At 37.6% G+C, this 21435-nt stretch overlaps 1 protein-coding gene across 2 annotated transcripts in view; it reads right to left on the reverse strand.

Annotated features, from left to right (window-relative positions):
• Positions 1-1852: 1852 nt before the first annotated feature.
• tax1bp1 (Tax1 binding protein 1) overlaps positions 1853-21435 on the reverse strand; it is a 34928-nt gene continuing 15345 nt past the window's right edge. The window contains exons 8-18 of one of the 2 annotated variants that reach the window (XM_008117042.3): positions 20735-20920; positions 19187-19414; positions 16209-16355; positions 15116-15209; positions 13362-13429; positions 12162-12287; positions 11103-11174; positions 8226-8406; positions 7359-7507; positions 3870-3955; positions 1853-2985 (exon numbers count right to left, since the gene is read on the reverse strand). In XM_008117042.3, the coding sequence (XP_008115249.1) occupies positions 2784-2985; positions 3870-3955; positions 7359-7507; positions 8226-8406; positions 11103-11174; positions 12162-12287; positions 13362-13429; positions 15116-15209; positions 16209-16355; positions 19187-19414; positions 20735-20920 (1539 nt within the window). In that variant the 3' untranslated portion in view covers positions 1853-2783. The remainder of the gene's footprint in view (positions 2986-3869; positions 3956-7358; positions 7508-8225; positions 8407-11102; positions 11175-12161; positions 12288-13361; positions 13430-15115; positions 15210-16208; positions 16356-19186; positions 19415-20734; positions 20921-21435) is intronic. The other variant, XM_016996016.2, reaches the window with a different exon arrangement.

Raw genomic sequence — 21435 nt, forward strand, 5'->3', positions numbered from 1 at the left:
TATGCATTCCTTTGCTGTAAAATGTAAAAGTCAACTTATCAAAAAGTAGGATTCAAGAAGGTAAAAGAAATAAAAACAAGAAGGCATGTCACATTGACAACTAGGAGTGTAATGAACCAGCACCTGCAGTGATCATAGAACCTCTCTGCTGGATGGGGCAGATGATCATCTTTCATTGCTGGAAATTAATGAATCACTATTAAGAACCAACATTTCTTTCCTCCGAAGTGAAGGGCTGTGATCTTCAGCTCCTCATGAGCAAAATTACTCTCAGAAGGGAAGTGTGGCTACCTTAGCTACTGACTGACATTATCCTGTATGGTGGGTGGGGGAGGAACAGAATCGCTAGTCATTGCCTTGTTGAGGTCGCAATGACTGCTCTTTGGGAAGAGAAGCTGAATTGCATTTGTCCTTCTTCCATGAATATGGCATGGTATACGCCTATTGCTTTCCTGTTTTGGGTTGAAGTAAGGAACGTCTGTCCAGACATATTACCCTTGTAGTGGTAGTAGGGCTGCTGCTCCTGCTGCTCTGTCTGGTCCTCAGTCTCATCCCTGGCCTCCTAAACAAGCTGGACTCTGATGGTGCAAAATGGAACCCTGCATGGACTTCCCATTGCTTCTTGAGTCTATGACTCAGAAGAACCAGTAAGGAGAGTGAGGCCTCAAACATGCATGGACTACCTTCAACTTATTAGCAATGGAACTAAGGTAAGTTAAAAAAATACCCACTTGGGAGTTTTATAAAAAAAAACTGGATGAAGATAGAGAGCCATCTTCATGTAGTTTTGTTGTTGTAACAGAGACATTGTAAAGTAAGACAAAAGTCATCTATAAGGCTTGTGGGGATTGAAGACTGGCCTTATTAGCAGTTGTTATCAATAAAGCACATGCGTCAAGCTCAAAGACTGTGGTTCGAATCCAGCCCACCATATAATTTTATGTGGCCCTCCAAGATGCTGGACTACAACTCCTGTATTTTTCATCGCTGGACATCACAACTACTGTTGATGGGAATTGTAAAAGAGTAACATTCAGAAGGCTGCAGTTTGTTCTGTTTAGTCAGGATAGTGGGGTTTGAATTTAGATACAAGGCTTGTGGATATGATGTCTGACTTCAAAATGTCCTTTAACCTTCCCACAACCTCAGAGTCACAAGTGCTGTTGCATTGCTATTCTCATTATCCTAGTCCACATGGTGGATAATCAATCGTGATGAGAGTTGTTGCTTAATAACATCTGAGGACCCAAACTGGGTAAAGAGCACTGAACACTATATAAAGAAATTGTTGGCCCTCTATATCTATGGATTCTCCATCCATGGATTCAATGAAGGCAAGCATAAGGCTGACGTGGCCCTTGATGAAAACGAGTTTGACATCCCTACAATAGAAGATGTTCCTCAAAGGTCCTGCTTATCAGGATACAAAAATGGAACAACTCATCTCAGGATGTCCAGCTTTCACTGCTGAGAGACATTAGTATAACAAAAAAAAAATACACTAGAGATGCTTCAGAATACAAAAAAAGGAAGAGAGGCCGACCAAGGGCAAGATGGATGGACGGTATCCTTGAAGTGACTGGCTTGACCTTGAAGGAACTGGGAGCAGTGACGGCCGACAGGGAGCTCTGCTGTGGACTAGTCCATGAGGTCACGAAGAGTCGGGAGACGACTAAACGACTGAGAGCAGCAGAATACCAAAGAAGAAGTCAGACTAGTCTGGATGCAAATATCCTGTTGTGAAGACCCACCCATCTTCCCACTGACTGTGCTTCTGAAAAACTTGTTTGGAAAGTCACAGCCATGATTTATGATGCTTCAGTAACACAAATGGGTCAAATAAAACACACAATCCATATTTTATTTTTATTTTTAATCTGACTACTGTACAACAGATGAAAAGTGAATAATTTTATCCAAAAAGGTCAAACTGCCTACTAAAGATTAAGTAACTCTTTAAAAATATAGTTTTAGATATACACACCACAAATGTAAAGAGGGAAATGTGCAAAGTAGAATGCAGAAAATTCCCAAAACCTTTAGTCCTATGAACACAATTGGCTAATCCACCCAGAAAAGGAAGGAGGTGATGCACACAAATTAAAAATCTGAGTACATAGAAAGCCAAATGCACCAATTTTATACAATAATCTTCTAATACCTCTAAGTTCAGAACTTTTAACAGATTCGGAGTGAATATGACGTTCTCAAAAAGAGATTGTAGTTTTGTAAAAATGAATGTAATCATAACAATGTTTTGCAAGCAGGTAATCTTAACATGGTTACGTTCCTGAAACAGATGTAAAAACCATACTTTCATTGAATAAATTTCAAAATCAAGAATGACATGAAAGGTACACACAAGTTTACTGAGAAACCTCATTTTATTATAATGGATTTCTTTATCTAATTGTATGGATGTCTTTATCTAATTATACATCAGCACAAGCAAGAGCAAACTCGCGTCATTCTGTGAATGTACCACAGCCACTGTTTGAACTGCTCTGATTTCTCCACAGGTCTGTGCATTTCCTGTGTTCTATGCAATTTGTTAGCTTGGGAATAAATACTGATAGATATTATAACAGCTTTGGGAATACGCAAGATCAAGGGAGGCTAACCAAACAGTTGCTAATGGGTCAAAGGTTGAATTTAGTTCAACTGCAAAGCAGAGCACTGTGCCTATAAATACGAAGTCTGCCTCGAGTTCTAAAAGCTGCATTCTGTCATCTTACAGAGCTTATCCGATCTTGTTAAAGCCAAACTGCATTAGAACGCTCAAGCTACTCAAAATTCAAGACATTCTGGTCAAAATGTGTTTGAACATGCCTTTCAAAATTCTGCTGGTCATAATCAGGAGGAAACTGTTCGCAGCACATTGGGCACACCTTCCAGTGACTTTCAACATGTTCTTCAAACTTCGACTGATCATAGTTAGGAGGAAACTTCACTTGACAGAGAGGACACTTCTTGATGTGCACAAAACTTGGGATAAAAACAGAGAAGAACCACAATTGAGGGCAGAACACAAGTTGGAAGCAGAGCCTAAGCTAAGAAGTAAGCACAGAGACATTCTGAAGTCTTCTCAATGCTTGCATCTCATTAACCCTAATAAAGGGATTTCTATATAATCAAAATCAAAATAATCCACTAGCAATTTAATCTTTGCTCTTTATGTCCTTGGTTTCACATACTGCGGGATGCTTTAAAATATATAGGGGAAAAGGTTGGAGGGAATATCTTATTTCACTACATAAGATTAAATGTTCCCTTTCAATAGCATTCACTTCATGCATTTAATATAAAGGATCTATTTAGTTTTCATTTACAGATTATACCTACACCCTGTTTTATCTTTGGGACCACCATAGAGTTCTTGAGATGGTCTCAAGCTCTGGGATAACATGGTCCCTTCCCTACATTGTATTTCCATCAGAGGTATTCTAGCATAGTTTTAGCTTCCATATCCTTCCGCCAGTTTACATCTACAGATAGCATAGTTTACCAGAGTAAATTCAATGTCATGATAGCTATTAAAAGGAATTGTGTATATGGGGGAAATCAGTAATCTCGCTGCACTTTGCAATTAATGGAAGACTTTGGCACACACGCAACAAACTGTTCTCTGCTACCACAATACCAGTGAGATGAGAGGGCTTCATTTTCTCGATGCTAAAGGACTGTGATTGAAAAAAATGGTTTGGGGTTATAACATGAGGCCTAAGCTATCTAGTGGCACTTGTGGATTGTATTGTGTAACAGCCTACCCCCATGCTATTTCAAAAAAATTAAAGTGGAAACACCTAGGAAATCACAACATTTCAAGCTGGTGGCTCTGACATTGCTACATGTATGGCATGTTACCTTACCTGGAATCAAAACAAAAGCCTGTCCCACGTTCATGCAAGCGGGGATTTGGTGGCTCAGGAACAGCTGGTGCACTTGCCCCATCATCCTGCAAACAAAGTTCTAGATGTTTATCACTGTAATTGGCATCAAAACAAGAATGACTGATCATGAGCAGCAGCAGCAGCATTTGCAGAGTTTTTCTAAGAAAAGGACCTTCTGATCTGGTTGCACTGAAGCTCCCTATTATTCTTAGCTATTGGCCAAGCTACCAAAGGCTGAAGAAAGTTGAAGCCCAGAAAGATCTGGAGAGCCACAAACTGCCCAGCATTCATTTAAATCATCTATTGCTTTCTGTGGTTCCCATCTAAAACAAACAAACTTTAAAATCACTACTGGAGAACAGCTACAAGTAAAACTTTGGTGGAACAAAATGAAGGTTAAGTCAAAACTTTATTTCATGAACTTCTTAAATTAAGCAGAATTCAATTGATATACAGTAGAGTCTCACTTATCCAACACTCACTTATCCAACGTTCTGGATTATCCAACGCATTTTTGTAGTCGATGTTTTCAATACATCGTGATATTTTGGTGCTAAATTCATAAATACTGTACAGTAATTACAACATAACCTTACTGCATATTGAACTACTTTTTTTATCAAATTTGTTGTATAACATGATGTTTTGGTGCTTAATTTGTAAAATCATAACCTAGTTTGATGTTTATAGACTTTTCCTTAATCCCTCCTTATTATCCAACATATTCGCTTGTCCAACGTTCTGCTGGCCCGTTTACATTGGATAAATGAGACTCTACTGTACATCCTAGAAACCTAGAATAGGAAATGACCTCACGGGCCATCCAGTCCAACTCCCTGCCATGCAGGAACACAGAATCAAAGCACTACCAACCAACTGCCATCCAGCCTCTACTTACAAATATATTTGTATGAAATACAGAAGGAGGGCAGAGGTCACTGATTTAAAACCAGAAGGCTCAACAGTTAGCATTTGAGTTAGCAAGCTATGCCACTACTATCAACAAAGTAGTAGTACCAGACTGCAATCAAACCAATTAACTAATTTCCATCTTTGATGGCTTTCTTTCATCAACAGTCAGTACTACTCTAGCCTCACAAGAAGATATAGCATGTAACTATCTGCAACTGATGAAACTCAGGATGCTTATGGAATTATCAAGACTATCTGAGAGTCATGCTATAACGATGAGTACTCTAGGTTTATTCTAAACAGGACTGATGACTTGAAAGTTGGGTTGATGACCTGAAGGTTGCCTGATCGAATCCAACCCAGGAAGAGCGCAGATGAGCTCCCTCTATTAGCTCCAGCTCCATGCGGGGACATGAGAGAAGCCTCCCACAAGGACGGTAAAAACATCAAAAACAATTGGGTGTCCCCTGGGCAACAACCTTGCAGACAGCCAATTATCTCACACCAGAAGTGATTTGCAGTTTCTCAAGTCATTCCTGACACAGGAAAAGAGGCACCACTTGAGAACTTAATACTTTATAGTGAATAAAAGCAAAGAGTGGATAGTAAGACTCATTCAAAATTGCTATTGAAGTACCACTCACTTTTAACGTTACGGTAAGAGCCAATAAGAATAAAAAATTATTTAACACAGCATAGATACGTTTTTATACAAATTCAGCCCTGCTAAATTGTGGATGCTTTCAGGCATCTATAAGGTGTACTCCTCATCAGGAGGCTTCTTTTCTCTTAAAAGTATGGAGCCTTTAAATAAAACTACCTATTTCACACACAATATGAATAGGCAACTCTCCTTTTCACAAGCAGGGCTGGGATTAAGACTTGAATATATTTTATCATTAGCACAGCAAAAATATGAACGATCATACACAGAGGATGCTTATATCAAGATAAAAGCTTGGATGTACAGCCCATTGAAGCAGAATGGACATCTCTGACACCTTCATCTGCTCCTTTCATAGTTCGTTATGCTAAATGATGTACAGATACCAAGAAAGGTTTCCCATCACAAACTGCACAGCTTGCTTACTTTTAAAGGGGTATTTTGATTTTAATCAGCTCATTTGTACAGGTTGCTTGCCAAGGACGGCTATGCACCAGTGCAAGGTAGTTAGCATCCTATCTCTACTACTGAACATCCTTGCCTAGGAACAATTAAGTGATTTCCACTTGACAAGCAGAAAAGTAGGATGAGAAGATGTTAAACTTCGACTTGATGTAAGACAAGGAAAAATCTTCTGAGAACAGGCACACACTTGCCCAAAGAGGGTTCCCATTTGAGCATATTAGGATCCTTCTACCTCATTACAAAATCTAAGCGGTGTCAGCAAATGAGCACAAGACTTTAGCTCTGTTCCTCTTGGGTTTGCAAGAGGGCAAAGCACATAGATTAGAAAGAACACTCTGCTAATTAAACTGAAGCAGATGACTCAAGAGGAGAAGGGCTTGTCATCTGTAATGTCTGTGCCAAGAATGGTCGTATTAAAAATGCAAACGGTGAAGTAAAGTAGGCAATTGCGCGAAGCTTGCATTTAAGACCTTAAACAGGCCGCAAAAGTTCTGACAGCTTCTCTAATTATTCACGGTAATGGACTCGGGGGGCAAAAAGGCAGGAGGAAGAGGTACATTTTTCTCTCTTATTGGGACTGAGCACCAGGGCTAAAATCGTGCCTGTCTGAACAATGATCAGCTTCTGCAAAGGTTAATAGCAATTAAATGTGGCAGACTCGACTAAATGAGAAGCAGGTCATGATACTACTATACCTGCAAAGAGCACGGGACTTTATAAAGGAATGTTTCTTATTAAAGTGTTTCTTAAAGGGTGCAAAGAAATTGTGTCATGAAGTTCACAGCACTCCTGACTATGTTTCGCAGTGTAGTTTAATTCATATTGTATTTGTTGCCTATTATATGGGCAAGAGATTACAACCATTGCTTAAACGTTAAACTTTTCAAGAAATCAGTTAATGTTGGGAACTTTGATACTCTGAAGCACAGGACAAAATATTATTGAATTAATTTATTTTGTGCACATTATATCTTAGGGAATAGTATCATGAACAATTAGTATCAGCTAGCTATTACTAGTTTCAAAAATGGCTACTGACATGCAGCTTCTAAATCAACTGCATTTTTATAACCTGAATTTGCAATAGGATAATTTATTATCCCAGTCAAGCCAAAGGTTTCTTCACATACCACTTCCAGACCAGGAGTAAACAAAAATCCCACATCTATTAACAGTATCACCTGAGATGAGGAAGGACACACATCCCACTGCCTTTGAACAGATGATCTACAGGACTCTCACTGCATACCTTTGGTAAACTGCTATAATGGATTTTCTGCCATTTTATTTCCTGCTATGAGATTTGTTTTAATAACAGCCAGAAAGGAATATTTTCCAAATAAACATCCATGATATTTTCTAACTGTGAAATGGAAAGCTTTTATTTTACATGTGAAACAGTCAAGTTATGTTTATTCCTAGCTTACATTATTATCCTCGGGATCTTCTAAACCATCAGGCCGACTGAGGTTGCGAGCAGGCTGGCTGCATACTACATTGTCTTCCATTTCCCAAGAGGCTGCTCTTGCAGGGAGCCTTTGGATCTCATCAGGGTAAAAAGCACCATCTGCTCCATCTGCAATCAAAAGTGGGAGAGAGATTCAAGATATACATATACAGGCAGCCTCAGAGCTACAAACTTCCTAGTAATACGACTCTTGGTTACAAACAGAGGTGAAACAACAGCAAGTGAGATAAAATCTACCCCTAGGAAGGGAAATTCAGTCCTAAAAGAGTTATCATGGGAAAAAGCTTTTTCACCAATCCTTGTTTCCATGACATCCCAAAATTTTCAAAATCCAGTTGTCACAGAGGCAGAAAGTGAGGTAAAATCTTCTGAACTGAGGCACAGACAGAAAAACAAAAGTTGCAGGACTGTTGACCTTTCCCTATGCTATCCAATTTTTTTTAAATGAGTAAAGTTACACTTAAAAATCTGCTTGTCCCAACTTACATACAAATTCAACTTAAAAACAAACCTACAGAACATATCTCGTTTGTAACCCAGGGACTGCCTGTACACCTAGGTGCTATTTATAAGCCATGTTCCAACAGAACTACTCAAACAAGAGCTTCATAAATAAGGTAGAGAACCTGGATGAAGGAAAAAAATAAACCCTTATCCTCCTAAAAACATCTCTTCTTCCCAACATTTAATATACGACTAATACCTTCAAACATATTAGCTACGGATTCTAAGTTACTGGCTTCAGGTGCTAGATGAATGCAATTGCATCTCTGTTTGTAAAAAAATTCAATAAAATGAAAAAGTAATGAAAACGGTATTTTCCAACCTCTGGTTTCCTGGGTCGAATAGGGGTTTCCATATTGCAGTACTGGTAGTCTAGCTGGAACAGCAGGAACTGGGCCCTCATCTTCAGGATTGAGGACTGGATTGAGAAAATACAACGCCTGCTGAGAAACCTGCCCTTCAGTGACTCTCTCTGTTTGATTTCCAGGTCTCCTTCTAGGATTCTAAAGAAAGGTTTAAAATATAGCTATATTATATATATAAATCAGTTGTGCTAGTTTTATATTAAAAGCATGGCAGCACCTGACATTCACTCCACTGTAATTTGTTCAGAAAATATACTTTCCCTACACAGTTGTCAGATTCAACTATCTGATACAGGAAAATACGTAGCTGCTTTATATATCTCAGTATCTTCTAGTGAAACTTAACACCTAACAGAGTTTTTGTGAAAAGGGTTCTTTGCACATTCTAGTCATACTTCAAAAGCCAGTATCAGAGAGGAGCTCAGAGACTTCATTGGCACTCTTGTCTTCAGGCTGTGGGTTGGTGTTAAGAATCAACTGATGTTTAAGATCTGTATGCAAATGCTAGGAAGCAGCATCTGGGAGACTTAGAATGATGGGTTATTACTATGCTGTACTGAAAGACTTCAATCATGGAAGACTCTGTAAGCTTTGGGTCAGTAACTGAAAGAAATGATAGGTTGACGAGGAGACTACATGCCCCCACAAAGGAACAAGTGAACAGTCTGGGGAGTGGTCCCCAATCCATAATATATCAGAAGTTACAAATATTTTAGATGATTAGAAATCATCTAAAATAGTTGAAAAACTGGACAGTGCATGTTTAATCTTGCAAAATTTGGACAGGGATAATGCAATATGATATATGTACAGCTAACCTGAAAGCTGCAGAATACTAGTACAGAATGCTACAGTTAAGAAGATAACTGAAACAGCTGATCATCATATGTTGGGAAAATGCATTGGCTTCCTACTACCAGATCAGTTTAAAAATATAGTGGCTTACATAGCCCTAAACAACTCAATTTTAGTGATGAATTTTAAACTTACATAGTATGTTTAATCTCTGTTTTGTGAATTTTAATATGTATTTTGTGGAAATATGTTTTAATATGTATATTTTAAAGAAAGTTTTTAGGTGAATGTGTGTTTTATAATGTTGTAACCCACCTCTAGTCATGAGAATAATAATAATAATAATAATAATAATAATAATAATAATAATAATAATAATAATAATAAAAGCAACTTTATTTATATCCCATCCCATCTCCCCGTTATTGTTGTTATTGTTATTATTATTATTATTATTATTATTATTACTATTTTATGAAGACTATTAGTATAAATCTACAGACACACATAATCATAGTATGCAAAGCAATTACAATTTGACATAAACATTTTTAGATGACTCAGAAAGACTTGGATGAACTCAAAAGAGGGAAAACGGGCCACTGGATGGTGATACACATACACACATATCCCTCTATAGTGCTGAAGGCAGTTAAAAAACTGAGGCAGATCACTGTGCTCTGAAAAAATGGACAAAACTACGAGCATCTCTACATTCTAATTTTAAAAGAAAATATTTAGAACACAGACTCAAAACAAAAGGCAGTTGTGTTTCCCCTTGCAGATGTCACTGAAGTCATAGTGGTCATTATTTGTTCTAGACATCAAAGGAACCCGCATTAGTTTCCCACATCAAGGTCAAGAGCTTTAATCTGTGTGCCTATTATTTCTTCCAGCCCACATTCACAACTACATCAGTAGAGAGGAAGCCATCAATGACTCAACACATTAAAACTTAATCAGGGGTCATATTTACACATTTCATTTCCCAATCTGGCTTCTCAAGACCAGTCTTAAAGGCTGGGCAGCCACACCAATATATTTAATGTTATTTCAGTAATGACAAATTGGAAAAGCCATGTGCTCTTTCTGCAAGTAGAGAAAAATAATAATAATATGTCTGTAGACATTAAGTACATCCTACAAAAACAAAAACAAGTTTTGTGGTAGCTGCAGGGTTTACTGTTCTAGCTGCAGTCCCTTCACACTGAAATGAAGTTTGCTCCTAACTGTTCCAGTTTCAGGAATGGCTTACTCAAACTGATCAGTTTCTAAAACCATTAGACACAAACATAAGATTTTGGAGGATTTATTTATGCTGCAGCAGTAGGTAGTAAAGAAAAGTTCAGAGAATTATATCCACCTCAAATAGGTCAAGCTAACTTCCTGGTTTCCTCCCGCTACAGTTTCTCATATAGTAGATGCATCTACTTTGTTTACTGTTTTTATTTGGTTTGGTTTGTTTCTATTGTTTATTATGGCATTGAATGTTTGCCATCTTTTGTTGGAAACCACCCAGAATCCCCCCCCCCCGAGAGAGGGAAGGTTATAAAGTTTTATATTTATTTATTTAAACTCAGAGGAACCATGAGTGGTATGCCACCCTACCAATTGCCACTTTCAGAAAGCACAATGGTTTGAAACAGAAGTGGTGCTTTAATAGCGAGCGGTAGCACTTACAGCATCTTTTCCCTTTATTTTATAAATATACACTGTGACACGGCATTCTTTAAAAAACGGATTCCTGTGCTCTGTGAAATGTTGGTGTGTAGTTCATTCTGAAGAAGGTAGATTTTGTTCTTTAGTATTGTATGGCAGCCACAGGAAACTAGGCTGGCACTCCCAAATCCTAGCAGAAAGGTATTGGGAATGACGTTTTCATTCAGGCATACCTTTAGGAAGTTGTGTTAGGCTGCCTTAACTAGTTTATCTGTGTCTGTTTTATCCTTTTTAATGTTAAATGCCCATTAAAGTCCCATCCTGTATGAGAAAAGCAGGGCACAAATCAATAAATGAAGAAACAAACGTTTAATCAGTACCTTCTCATTGGCGAGGATTCCCAAATGCGAAGTGAGCTCACTTATCTGTCTGTCCTTGTCAGCCAACTGAACCTGTTAAAACGAACCATAATTAATGAATACAAAGCCGTTTCCCATATGTACCTAGAATACTTCAAATTCCAATGCAAGTTTCATAAGTGGATTAGTTACACATTCAATAGGCAAAAGAATAAATGCTGCTATAACTGTCACACTACAAATGTAAAGTTTGTCTGCATATGGCCTTTGCTAGCCTACTATGAAGCTATCACAATTCAATTCCTTTACTCAGCGCTACTGAATATATATCTACTAAACAGGTTTTTAGGTTCTCATCTATTGTGATGAGGACGTGTGAATTGCAAAAACGCTTATCAAACTTTGAAGGTAAGGGTGTTTATGTAGTGGAAAATGCAAGCTCTACTTCAACTACTGCTACTAAGCTGGAGAATCCCCATATCTGCCCTGTACTTTTTCCAATATGCTATGCTCTGCTGGTTATGGAGATGTCGCTTTAACATGGAAAGCTATTTGACAACCCTGATGTCCTCGTCTGTGTTGGATGGGAGCACACTAAGGAACTCTTTTCTCTGCCTCATCTCCAATAGTTTGTGGTATAAGAAAAAAGAAGGCGAGAAACAGGGCCCAGGAGGAGGAACTATTGGCTCTGAATAAAAAGAGAAGCTATGAATTTAGCAAGTCTGATATGTATACAGTCTTTCTTCCAAAGGAAAACAAATGCTCAAAAAATTAACTTTGTACTACTTAACCACCCATACATGACTCTGTATAAATATCCCAGAGGATATGCAGGTCTAACAAAGCAAAAAGACTAAGAGCAATCCCACAAGTGCTGATGCACAATAAAATATGTCTCAAAACAGTTGTTCATGAACACTTATTTTGCATGCCAAGATAAGACAAGTCTGACATGAAACTGATTTATACAATGTGTCCATTACACAGGTAACATACTTCATTTCAGAGATAGCTAATCTTTGTTTTTCTAAGCAATCAAGAACCTATTTAAGAATCAATGTCAAAGAAAGCCAAACTTACTAAATATTGGTCTTCCATTGCAGCTAGTTGTTGCTTCACACTTTCATTAATTTTCAATTGCTCCTTCCATTTCAGCTCCAACTTGGCCAATTCATCAGCATAGGCACTGCATTTCAATTTCTCATCCTGTAGATAAAGTTGTCAGTTGGCAAAGGTTTTACAAATATGTAGATTTCATTTCACATACAATCCAGCTGCTTTTTAAAAAGCTTTTAAAAAATGCCACCAATTGGTTTTCTTGTTCATCAGCTAATCAGGGAGCTTCCCCACCTCCTTTTTAAAAATTAGCTGATTTAATGAAAACATGAAATCAATGAAAATGCTTTAGTGTGAATCAATACTTTGATTTGCAACTGTGTCGTTTTTGTATAAGAAATAGCTTCATTTTGTCTTTGGGGTACAAGAAACTCCACAAAACTTTGCAACTGTCAAGTACCGTAATCCAGAAGGCTCAAAGGAAAAGCCCTTTTACAGTGAACGTGAAACAGAACCAGAAAGAAATCTCCTAGACTACTGAAGTCACGTAAACAATTGTGAGAAAATCATCTTTGGAAACACATTGTTACATACATTTGACCTTTGTTATGTAGATATAATGAAAGGCACATCTCTTTGTAGGGAAAAACAGCCAGTTCCCTTTTCAGACCTCTCACTTTGTTCAAAATTCATTCTTGTCTTTTCTAGATACGTTTTTAACTAGATATTAGAGCTGCTAACTGCTTAAAACCACATATGATATAAAACCATCTGTGTAGCAATGCATATAAATGTTCTTAAACAAGAGAAAAGAAGAATGCCTCTTTAAATGGGGTTGGCTATTTGCATTTTTCTGTAGGGATAAAATATTTTAAAAGAGGTGCCACTCCTAATTCATAATTTGCAGGCTTACTATATATTCAAGCACTTCAATACAGCAATATAGCAGAAGAGAGCACGTTATAGCTGGTTGTAAGTCCCAGAGAAGGACTTATTTCTAAGTAAACATTGATATGAATATAGTAGGTAGACCATAAAATCCAAGAGAACAGATTATTCAAAATAATCAAGGGATGAGCCACAACTTTTTACCGCCTGACACAAGACCTGACAGAGCATTTACGCATAACTATAAAACATACATGATCATAACAAGTATAAAGAGCTATTTTTTGTGATTACTTCGCATAACTAGTTTACTTCATTCAAGTCTTTTTTACTTACTGACAGCACCCGCTTGTACTTCTTATATTTCTCTGTTTCCTTATTCTTTTCGTGAAGTTGTTCCTTTTCTGAAAAGTCCATAAATGTATCAGATAAAATTAGGCTAACTGCATGTATTTTGGAAAGATCACGTTTTCCTACTATTGTTGAGAAGGGTTGTGAGTGAAAAATCAGTGCAATGGAGAACTCTGAATGAAAACGCATATCTTATTACATTCTGGGACATAAATATATTGGAGTAGCAAAAGACTTCACATTTTGTGTTTTTCTATAAAGCAGGAGAAACATGTTCACAGCACATACAAGTGGTACAAAATTGAAACTTGTTTTTTTATGAGCAGCTATCTACACAGCACATGATATTAAGAACTGTAATTTAGGAACATTTTAAGGGATACAGGTCCTAGATTGTTTTTAAAAAGGCAAGACAATTGGTGTCACTTTAAGAATGAGCAATTTATATTTGACATAAACTTTCATAAACTACATTTTATGAAGTGAACTGTTTTCTATGTAAACTTATACCAAATAAAATTTGCTAGTCTTTAAAAGACCATTAAATTAATTATATTTGAGAACAAATATTAACGTTCTTAACTTTTTAGTAACATGTAATCTATTCCATAAAGCAATACACAGTGTTCTAGCTAAACAACTTGGACCATTTAGCTCCCTGATCTCTGAAAATCCATTTTATTTATACTTATACATTATTTTATGATTATATTATTATGTGAAAACACTACAAATGTAGAGTTTGCTGATCATTCTCACAATAGTGGCATGGTCTGAGTGAATGTGATGAAGCTTAGAACTGAAGCTAGTCAGTGCCTGTACATGGGAACCTAATATACAGTCATCCTAATGGAATAAAGGTGCAATACAAATGTAGCGTATCAATATTTATACCTAAAAACATACATTGAGCAAGGTAGTAATTTTTGTATTCACTACCACTTGGGGCTATAAATAGGGAAATGGGAAAAACAAGTATTACTGTGCAGATGGGGAGCCCGGCATGCAGATAGGGATTCTAGAAGCTATTATATTTTATTAAATGAATATATCTAATTGCTTATCAGTTATACAATTTATTAATTGTAATGCTGCACAATTATCCATCAAATCGCTGGTTAAAATCCAACACTGGCCTTCCAGTGGCAAAAACAGGACAGGAGAGAGCATTTTCCCCTTTGTGTCACATACCTCATGCACTCCAAAAATATGCCTCAAAGGGTTGGAACACCCCAGTCAAGCAATTTTGGCTAACTGAAAGCATTGAGAGGAAGGAGAGAAGAAGGAATTTCCAGTACATTGGCACTGAGGCACTATCATTACATTTAATTTTGATCTACCTCTGTGCTAAGAAAAAAATGATTGGGGGAGTTTGCTTTGTGTTAAAGAGTCACACAATCAGAAACAAACCTACAATAAACTGTGAAATGACAAAATCAGAAGACTCTTCCTGAAAAGGAAACTCCTACTTCTGGGGAAAGGGAAATTCTGAGTCCAAACCGAGCATTACCTGAACTTCACTTGCTTGAACAGCCTAAGCTCTTACTGCCTTTAGACAGAAGTATTATTGATCTAACAGTGTTGTTCCAGAGAGCCCCCTCCCCACTCGGCACCTCTGGAAATGGTGACAATTGAAAGGAGAATGGTTTTTAAAAGTGCATATGATGTTTTGGATGATATCCTCTATATTACTGCTAAATTACATCAAAGTTTTGTCCAAGTCTAGAAGTAAGTGATACCTGGAGATGTAGGCAACTTTTTATCTCCAACCTCAAATATACGAGTTTCACACTTTGAGCCATCTGTTAGATTCTGCTGATTCCCTGCATTGGCCTTTATAAGAAAAGAATGTATATATTTAAAGCATTTCCAAAACACTCAAGGATTCCAGGGCAGTCATAAATACAACAAAATAAATACCAAAAAACTACAAAACAGAATAAAAACAGAACAAAACATGATATCCAGAGTGAATGTTACTGTTAAATGGTTTGGCAAAAGGGAAAGTCATAAATGTTTATTATAGCAGCTCTGTATTTGATAGATGTTATTCTGGTTACAGGCTTCATTAATCTGATCAGTCCAAAACACTTACAGCTAAAAAGCCCTCCTGAAGTAATTCTCTCCATAACTCCTACTACTAAGGTAACAATTTCAAATAAAGATTGTTTGGTTTTCTCACACTATTGGGAAAATGTGAAATTGTGTGTATAACATATATAGCAGGAAGCAAAGAAGCATTGGCCCTCTTCCCAACAAATCACAACGACTCAGTTTCTTATAGAATAATGTCTGGAAAAGAATATGAGATGGTAAAGATAATATTCATGAGCCAATTACAACCATTACCTGATACGTTTAATGCGCTTCTTCTGCTAAAAGGCAGAAGTCCTCTTCTTAAGACTTTAACATGGAAACCATTCAAAATCATTCAAAACTAGAAGATACTGTAATACTAAGACAATGACTACTAGCATTCTGGATTAGGGTCATCAAGAAGCTGCAAACTTGAATGGAGTAGATGTTGCCCCTGAAGAAGTTAATACTGAATACATGAACAGATCTAGTCTTGTGGCTGTGAAATTATTTCTGCCCAATGAACTTTAGCTAGAACTTGCTAAAGTTCTGGATTAATACAATATAATGTATCAGAAACTTTCTAAACTACTCATCAGTAAATTGAAGATTCATCCAGATTTTGTTCATTTAAACAAAAACAGGCTGGCTCTATGTGTTCTGTTATAAAATTCTGTACTCCTCCAAAAGCAGTCAACTAATTTTATGATATTATTGGAAGCATGCAGGTATTATATATTTACAAATGCTACTTACACTCTGGTCAATAAGCTTATGGATTTGTTTTTGCAGCTTCTGGCACTCCTTGAATTTTTCCTTGTAATGATCAGCAGCCATCTGCAGGCGCAGCTTCAAATCTTCAACTTCCCTGCGCAGTTCTTTTTCTACAGCATTTGATATTTCCTGTAACAAAAATATTACCATATGGAGAAAATGTATTTAGTCTTTTAAAACACTTGTTTGAACCGCTTTTAAATAGAACAAAATGAGAATGACTTTTCTCGTGTTAAAAATTTAGTTCATGGTTGATTAAGACAATTCTTATAGTTAGGGTAACTCACATGGAACTATGAGCTCTTTCCCATGTCTATGCTGATCAGGTCAAAACCTAATTTCCTTCAACGGTACAGCATGCTCTGAAACCACTTACTAGGCAAAATAGTAAATCACACATCCTCTGTCCAAAGTATGTGCCATTAGTAATAGGTTTTCTTAGCAGAGACAATGACAGATGAGAACTGCAGGTAAGGTGCACTCATCTCAGATTAATGAAATGGATTGCAGCAGTTGACTAAAAGCCACTTATAATATTAGTCCTAGGATATCATTAAAGTTCCCTCTACTTCCTGTTTCCTTTATCTGTACAACCAACATGAAGTAAATAAATCACTGCAGGAATACCACACACATAAGCACAGATTTTACTCTGCCAATGTACTTATAGACTAATTTTTAAAAAAGCAAATGCATCTAATAGCATTTAAAAAGGTGTTCAGTTATAAATTAATCATACACACATAAGAATAAAACTGCTTGCTTGTCATATAAAGCTGTAGTACAGAGGACATTAAAATTTTCACTGGCAAAATGATATGAATAATATAATTACATATTTTAAAAGTTTTTTCCAAATGATAAAAAATCTCAGTCTATCTGCAAGTGACTGTGAGCCCATTCAACATTTTTAATGCTGTTCACTTGATTATTTATTCATGGGTTGAAGGACCTATGTGAAAAATTTCAAAATATATAAGACATATGAATCTTTCTAAGATTCAGTCTAAACTATGTTTCCCTTCCCCTATAATTCAATTAAAGTTGAAAAGCCTTTGGGATAATAGAAAGTGACATACAATAGAGAACTTTAAGGAAAGTTGCAAGGAGAAGATGGGGTGATGGCGACAGGGGACAGGGAAAAGGCAGAACTACTTAATGCCTTCTTTGCCTCGGTCTTCTCACAAAAAGAAAGCCATCTTCAACCTCAGCAACATGGAATGGACGAAGGATTGGGGGAAATCCAACCCCAAATAGGGAAACAAGTTGTCCAGGAACACCTGGCCACTCTAAACGAATTCAAGTCCCCAGGGCCAGACCAGCTACATCCAAGAGTACTGAAGGAACTAGCGGAAGTTATTTCAGAACCACTGGCAATTATCTTCGAGAAATCTTGGAGAACGGGAGAAGTCCCAGCAGATTGGAGGAGGGCGAATGTGGTCCCTATCTTCAAGAAGGGAAAAAAGAACGACCCAAACAATTACCGTCCGGTCAGCCTCACATCAATACCAGGCAAAATTCTGGAAAAGATCATTAAGGAAGTGGTCTGCGAACACTTAGAAACAAATGCGGTCATTGCTAATAGTCAACACGGATTTACCAAAAACAAGTCATGCCAGACTAATCTGATCTCTTTTTTCGATAGAGTTACGAGTTGGGTCGATACAGGAAATGCCGTGGATGTAGCGTACCTGGATTTCAGTAAGGCCTTCGACAAAGTCCCCCACGACTTTCTGGCAAACAAACTAGTAAAATGTGGGCTCGACAAAACTACGGTTAGGTGGATCTGTAATTGGCTAAGCGAACGAACCCAAAGGGTGCTCACCAATGCGTCGTCTTCATCATGGAAAGAAGTGACAAGTGGAGTGCCGCAGGGCTCCGTCCTGGGCCCGGTTCTGTTCAACATCTTTATTAACGACTTAGACGAAGGGTTAGAAGGCACGATCATCAAGTTTGCAGACGACACAAAACTGGGAGGGATAGCTAACACTCCAGAAGACAGGAGCAGAATTCAAAACGATCTTGACAGACTAGAGAGATGGGCCGAAACTAACAAAATGAAGTTCAACAGGGACAAATGCAAGATACTTCACTTTGGCAGAAAAAATGGAAATCAAAGATACAGAATGGGGGACGCCTGGCTTGACAGCAGTGTGTGCGAAAAAGACCTTGGAGTCCTTGTGGACAACAAGTTAAACATGAGCCAACAATGTGATGCGGCTGCTAAAAAAGCCAATGGGATTCTGGCCTGCATCAATAGGGGAATAGCGTCTAGATCCAGGGAAGTTATGCTCCCCCTCTATTCTGCCTTGGTCAGACCACACCTGGAATAATGTGTCCAATTTTGGGCACCACAGTTGAAGGGAGATGTTGACAAGCTGGAAAGCGTCCAGAGGAGGGCGACTAAAATGATTAAGGGTCTGGAGAACAAGCCCTATGAGGAGCGGCTTAAAGAGCTGGGCATGTTTAGCCTGCAGAAGAGAAGGCTGAGAGGAGACATGATAGCTATGTACAAATACGTGAAGGGAAGTCATAGGGAGGAGGGAGCAAGCTTGTTTTCTGCTGCCCTGCAGACACGGAACAATGGCTTCAAACTACAGGAAAGGAGATTCCACTTGAACATCAGGAAGAACTTCCTCACTGTGAGAGCTGTTCGACAGTGGAACTCTCCCCCCGGGGCCGTGGTGGAGGCTCCTTCTTTGGAGGCTTTTAAGCAGAGGCTGGATGGCCATCTGTCAGGGGTGCTTTGAATGAGATTTCCTGCTTCTTAGCAGGGGGTTGGACTGGATGGCCCATGTGGTCTCTTCCAACTCTACTATTCTATGATTCTATGATTCTATGAAAGTGAATGACAACTAGCAATTATTCAAGTAATAATATTTTATAGTATGTGCCATAACGTTTACCTTCATTCTCTCACACAGAACAGTGATATTAAACATAAGAACAAATGCTCTTACCTGTTCATTATTCACTAGAGTGATTTTTTTGAGTTCAGATAAAGCATCAGCAAGTTGCTTCTTCACCTTCTCATTTTCTAGTCGAGCACTATGAAGATCGGCCATAGTTTTATCACGCACATTTACTGCATCACTAAGCTCTTTTGACATCAGCAGAGCTTCCTGCCTACTAGCTTGAATTTGATCATCAGCTTTTCGAAGCTGTTCCTTTAACATGCTTGCCTCTTCCTAGAAAAATTCAAAAGAAAAACTCTAAAACATTCTTCAAGGTTTGCTTATTTCTCTCTCATTTTGTTGAAATGAAAATGAACTAATATTTTCAAGGCAAGCACATTGAAAACATTCTGAAATATCCAATAGTCTGAAACATTGCTTCTTAAACTATCAGTCCTGACTCCAAATGGGATCCCCTTAATTCTATGTAGGGGTCACGGAAAATTTAGCAAAAGTAAAAGGTTTCTGAATGTCACCTTGTTTTAGATATTTATATGAATCTGCTGTGCACTGTTTACAGTGGACTCTGCAGAAGATGCTTCAGCTGTACTTCATAAAAAGGAAAATCAGTCAGTTTAGCAAGCCTTGTTAATGTTGAATTTCAGTACATGTTTGATTTGTATATATATTTTATATACAGACACTCCCCAAGTTATGTACAAGGTAGGTTCTGTAGGCTTGTTCTTCAGATGAATTTGTTTGTATGTCGGAACAGGTACATTTTTTCAGTGTAACTCCAGCCAAAAATACATATTTTTTGCTTTGGATAGTTTAGGGAAAGATTAACACCCCTGTGGTGTTTGTTTTGCTGCCTATGCCCCTGTTCAGAAGATTACACTTCACTTTCTGTCCTTGTGATACCTGGATTTTGAAAAAATTGGCTTGTTGTGGAAACAAGGATTGGAGATAAAGCTTCAGTGGAGACATCTTTTGATAACTCTTTCAGGAATGAATTTCCATTCCAATGGGTAGATTTCCCTGACTTCCTGTTGTCTCACCTCCATTCTTGACTATAGGTCATTTGTAAGTCGGGTGTTTATAACTCAGGGACTGCATGTACCTATATACTTAGGGTCATTTAAGAAATTTTCTGGCTGAAATGCTTTGTGAGTGGAAATGTTTAAGAAGGCCTGACTAGAATATAGCAATAACAGATTTGGAAGAACATGGCCCAAACCCGTTTTTGGTCCAAATTAGGTTAAAGCAAATAGTGAATAGCAAGTCAACACTTGTGTAAATCCCACTGATTCAAAATATCTGCCCTCTAGCTGAGTTTTACGTCATGACTCTTCATCTTTACCAAACAGTATAAAATCACTATTACAAGAGGAATTTGCAAATAAATGGTGTTAAACCTACACCATCGTGGTTTACTTTACAGAATATATTAATTGTGACAGCAATTAAATGCAATCTAAAGCTGCTTGGGAAAACCAATGCATTTCCCAGCTAGTACTCTGCTTATAATACGAGATATTTTGGAACAACCAAAACACTTAAAGCAAGCAACTTTTCTAACTTAAATCAAGATGTTATCTGAGAAGCAGTGATTACCTTATTTGATGAAGTAAGCAGAAAAGCTCTCTTTAAATTTTCTTTCTCAGCTACACACAGCTGTAATCTGCCAATCTCCTCTTTGTAATAAGATATCAGATTCTCTTTATTTCCATCCAGATTCTTTAGTGTCTGAACCTCTGAAGCTAGTTTAGTGTTTTCAATCTCTGTGTTCTTCAAGTGTATCTGTAATGTTAAGATCAGCTCATAATCCTGCTTACCATATTAAGACAAACAGACCACCAATGATAGAGATAAGTCGAGTTACTGTTGATAGCACAAATTGAGTTCATATATTCTCATACAAGGTCTGTACTTTAATATACATCTCCTAAACACAGCAAGAACACCTGGTCAATTGCCACAGCTTCACAACTTTGAATCTATTTAAATAAATGTCCAATTCATACTTTTAAAAATGCATGCAACATTACCATAGGTCGGTGACATATATCACACCTTCCCCTCTCTACTTTGTTCCTTCCCACTATACAAGAAGAAATTAAATAAAAACCTGGATTCTCTCTAGTCATTGTGACTGAATAAACTCAAGAAGAGTAACCGCTTGCTGTCAGACTACACAATAAACCACCCAATGCACAAAAAGATGAAGAATTATTGAGCCATATGCTTAAGCAACAAGTACCAGTCAGGATATCTGGCTTGCAACTTCATGATAGTTACCACACAATCTGAGGTTC

This window comes from Anolis carolinensis, chromosome 6 (assembly GCF_035594765.1).
Source record: "Anolis carolinensis isolate JA03-04 chromosome 6, rAnoCar3.1.pri, whole genome shotgun sequence".
Lineage (NCBI taxonomy): Eukaryota > Metazoa > Chordata > Lepidosauria > Squamata > Dactyloidae > Anolis > Anolis carolinensis.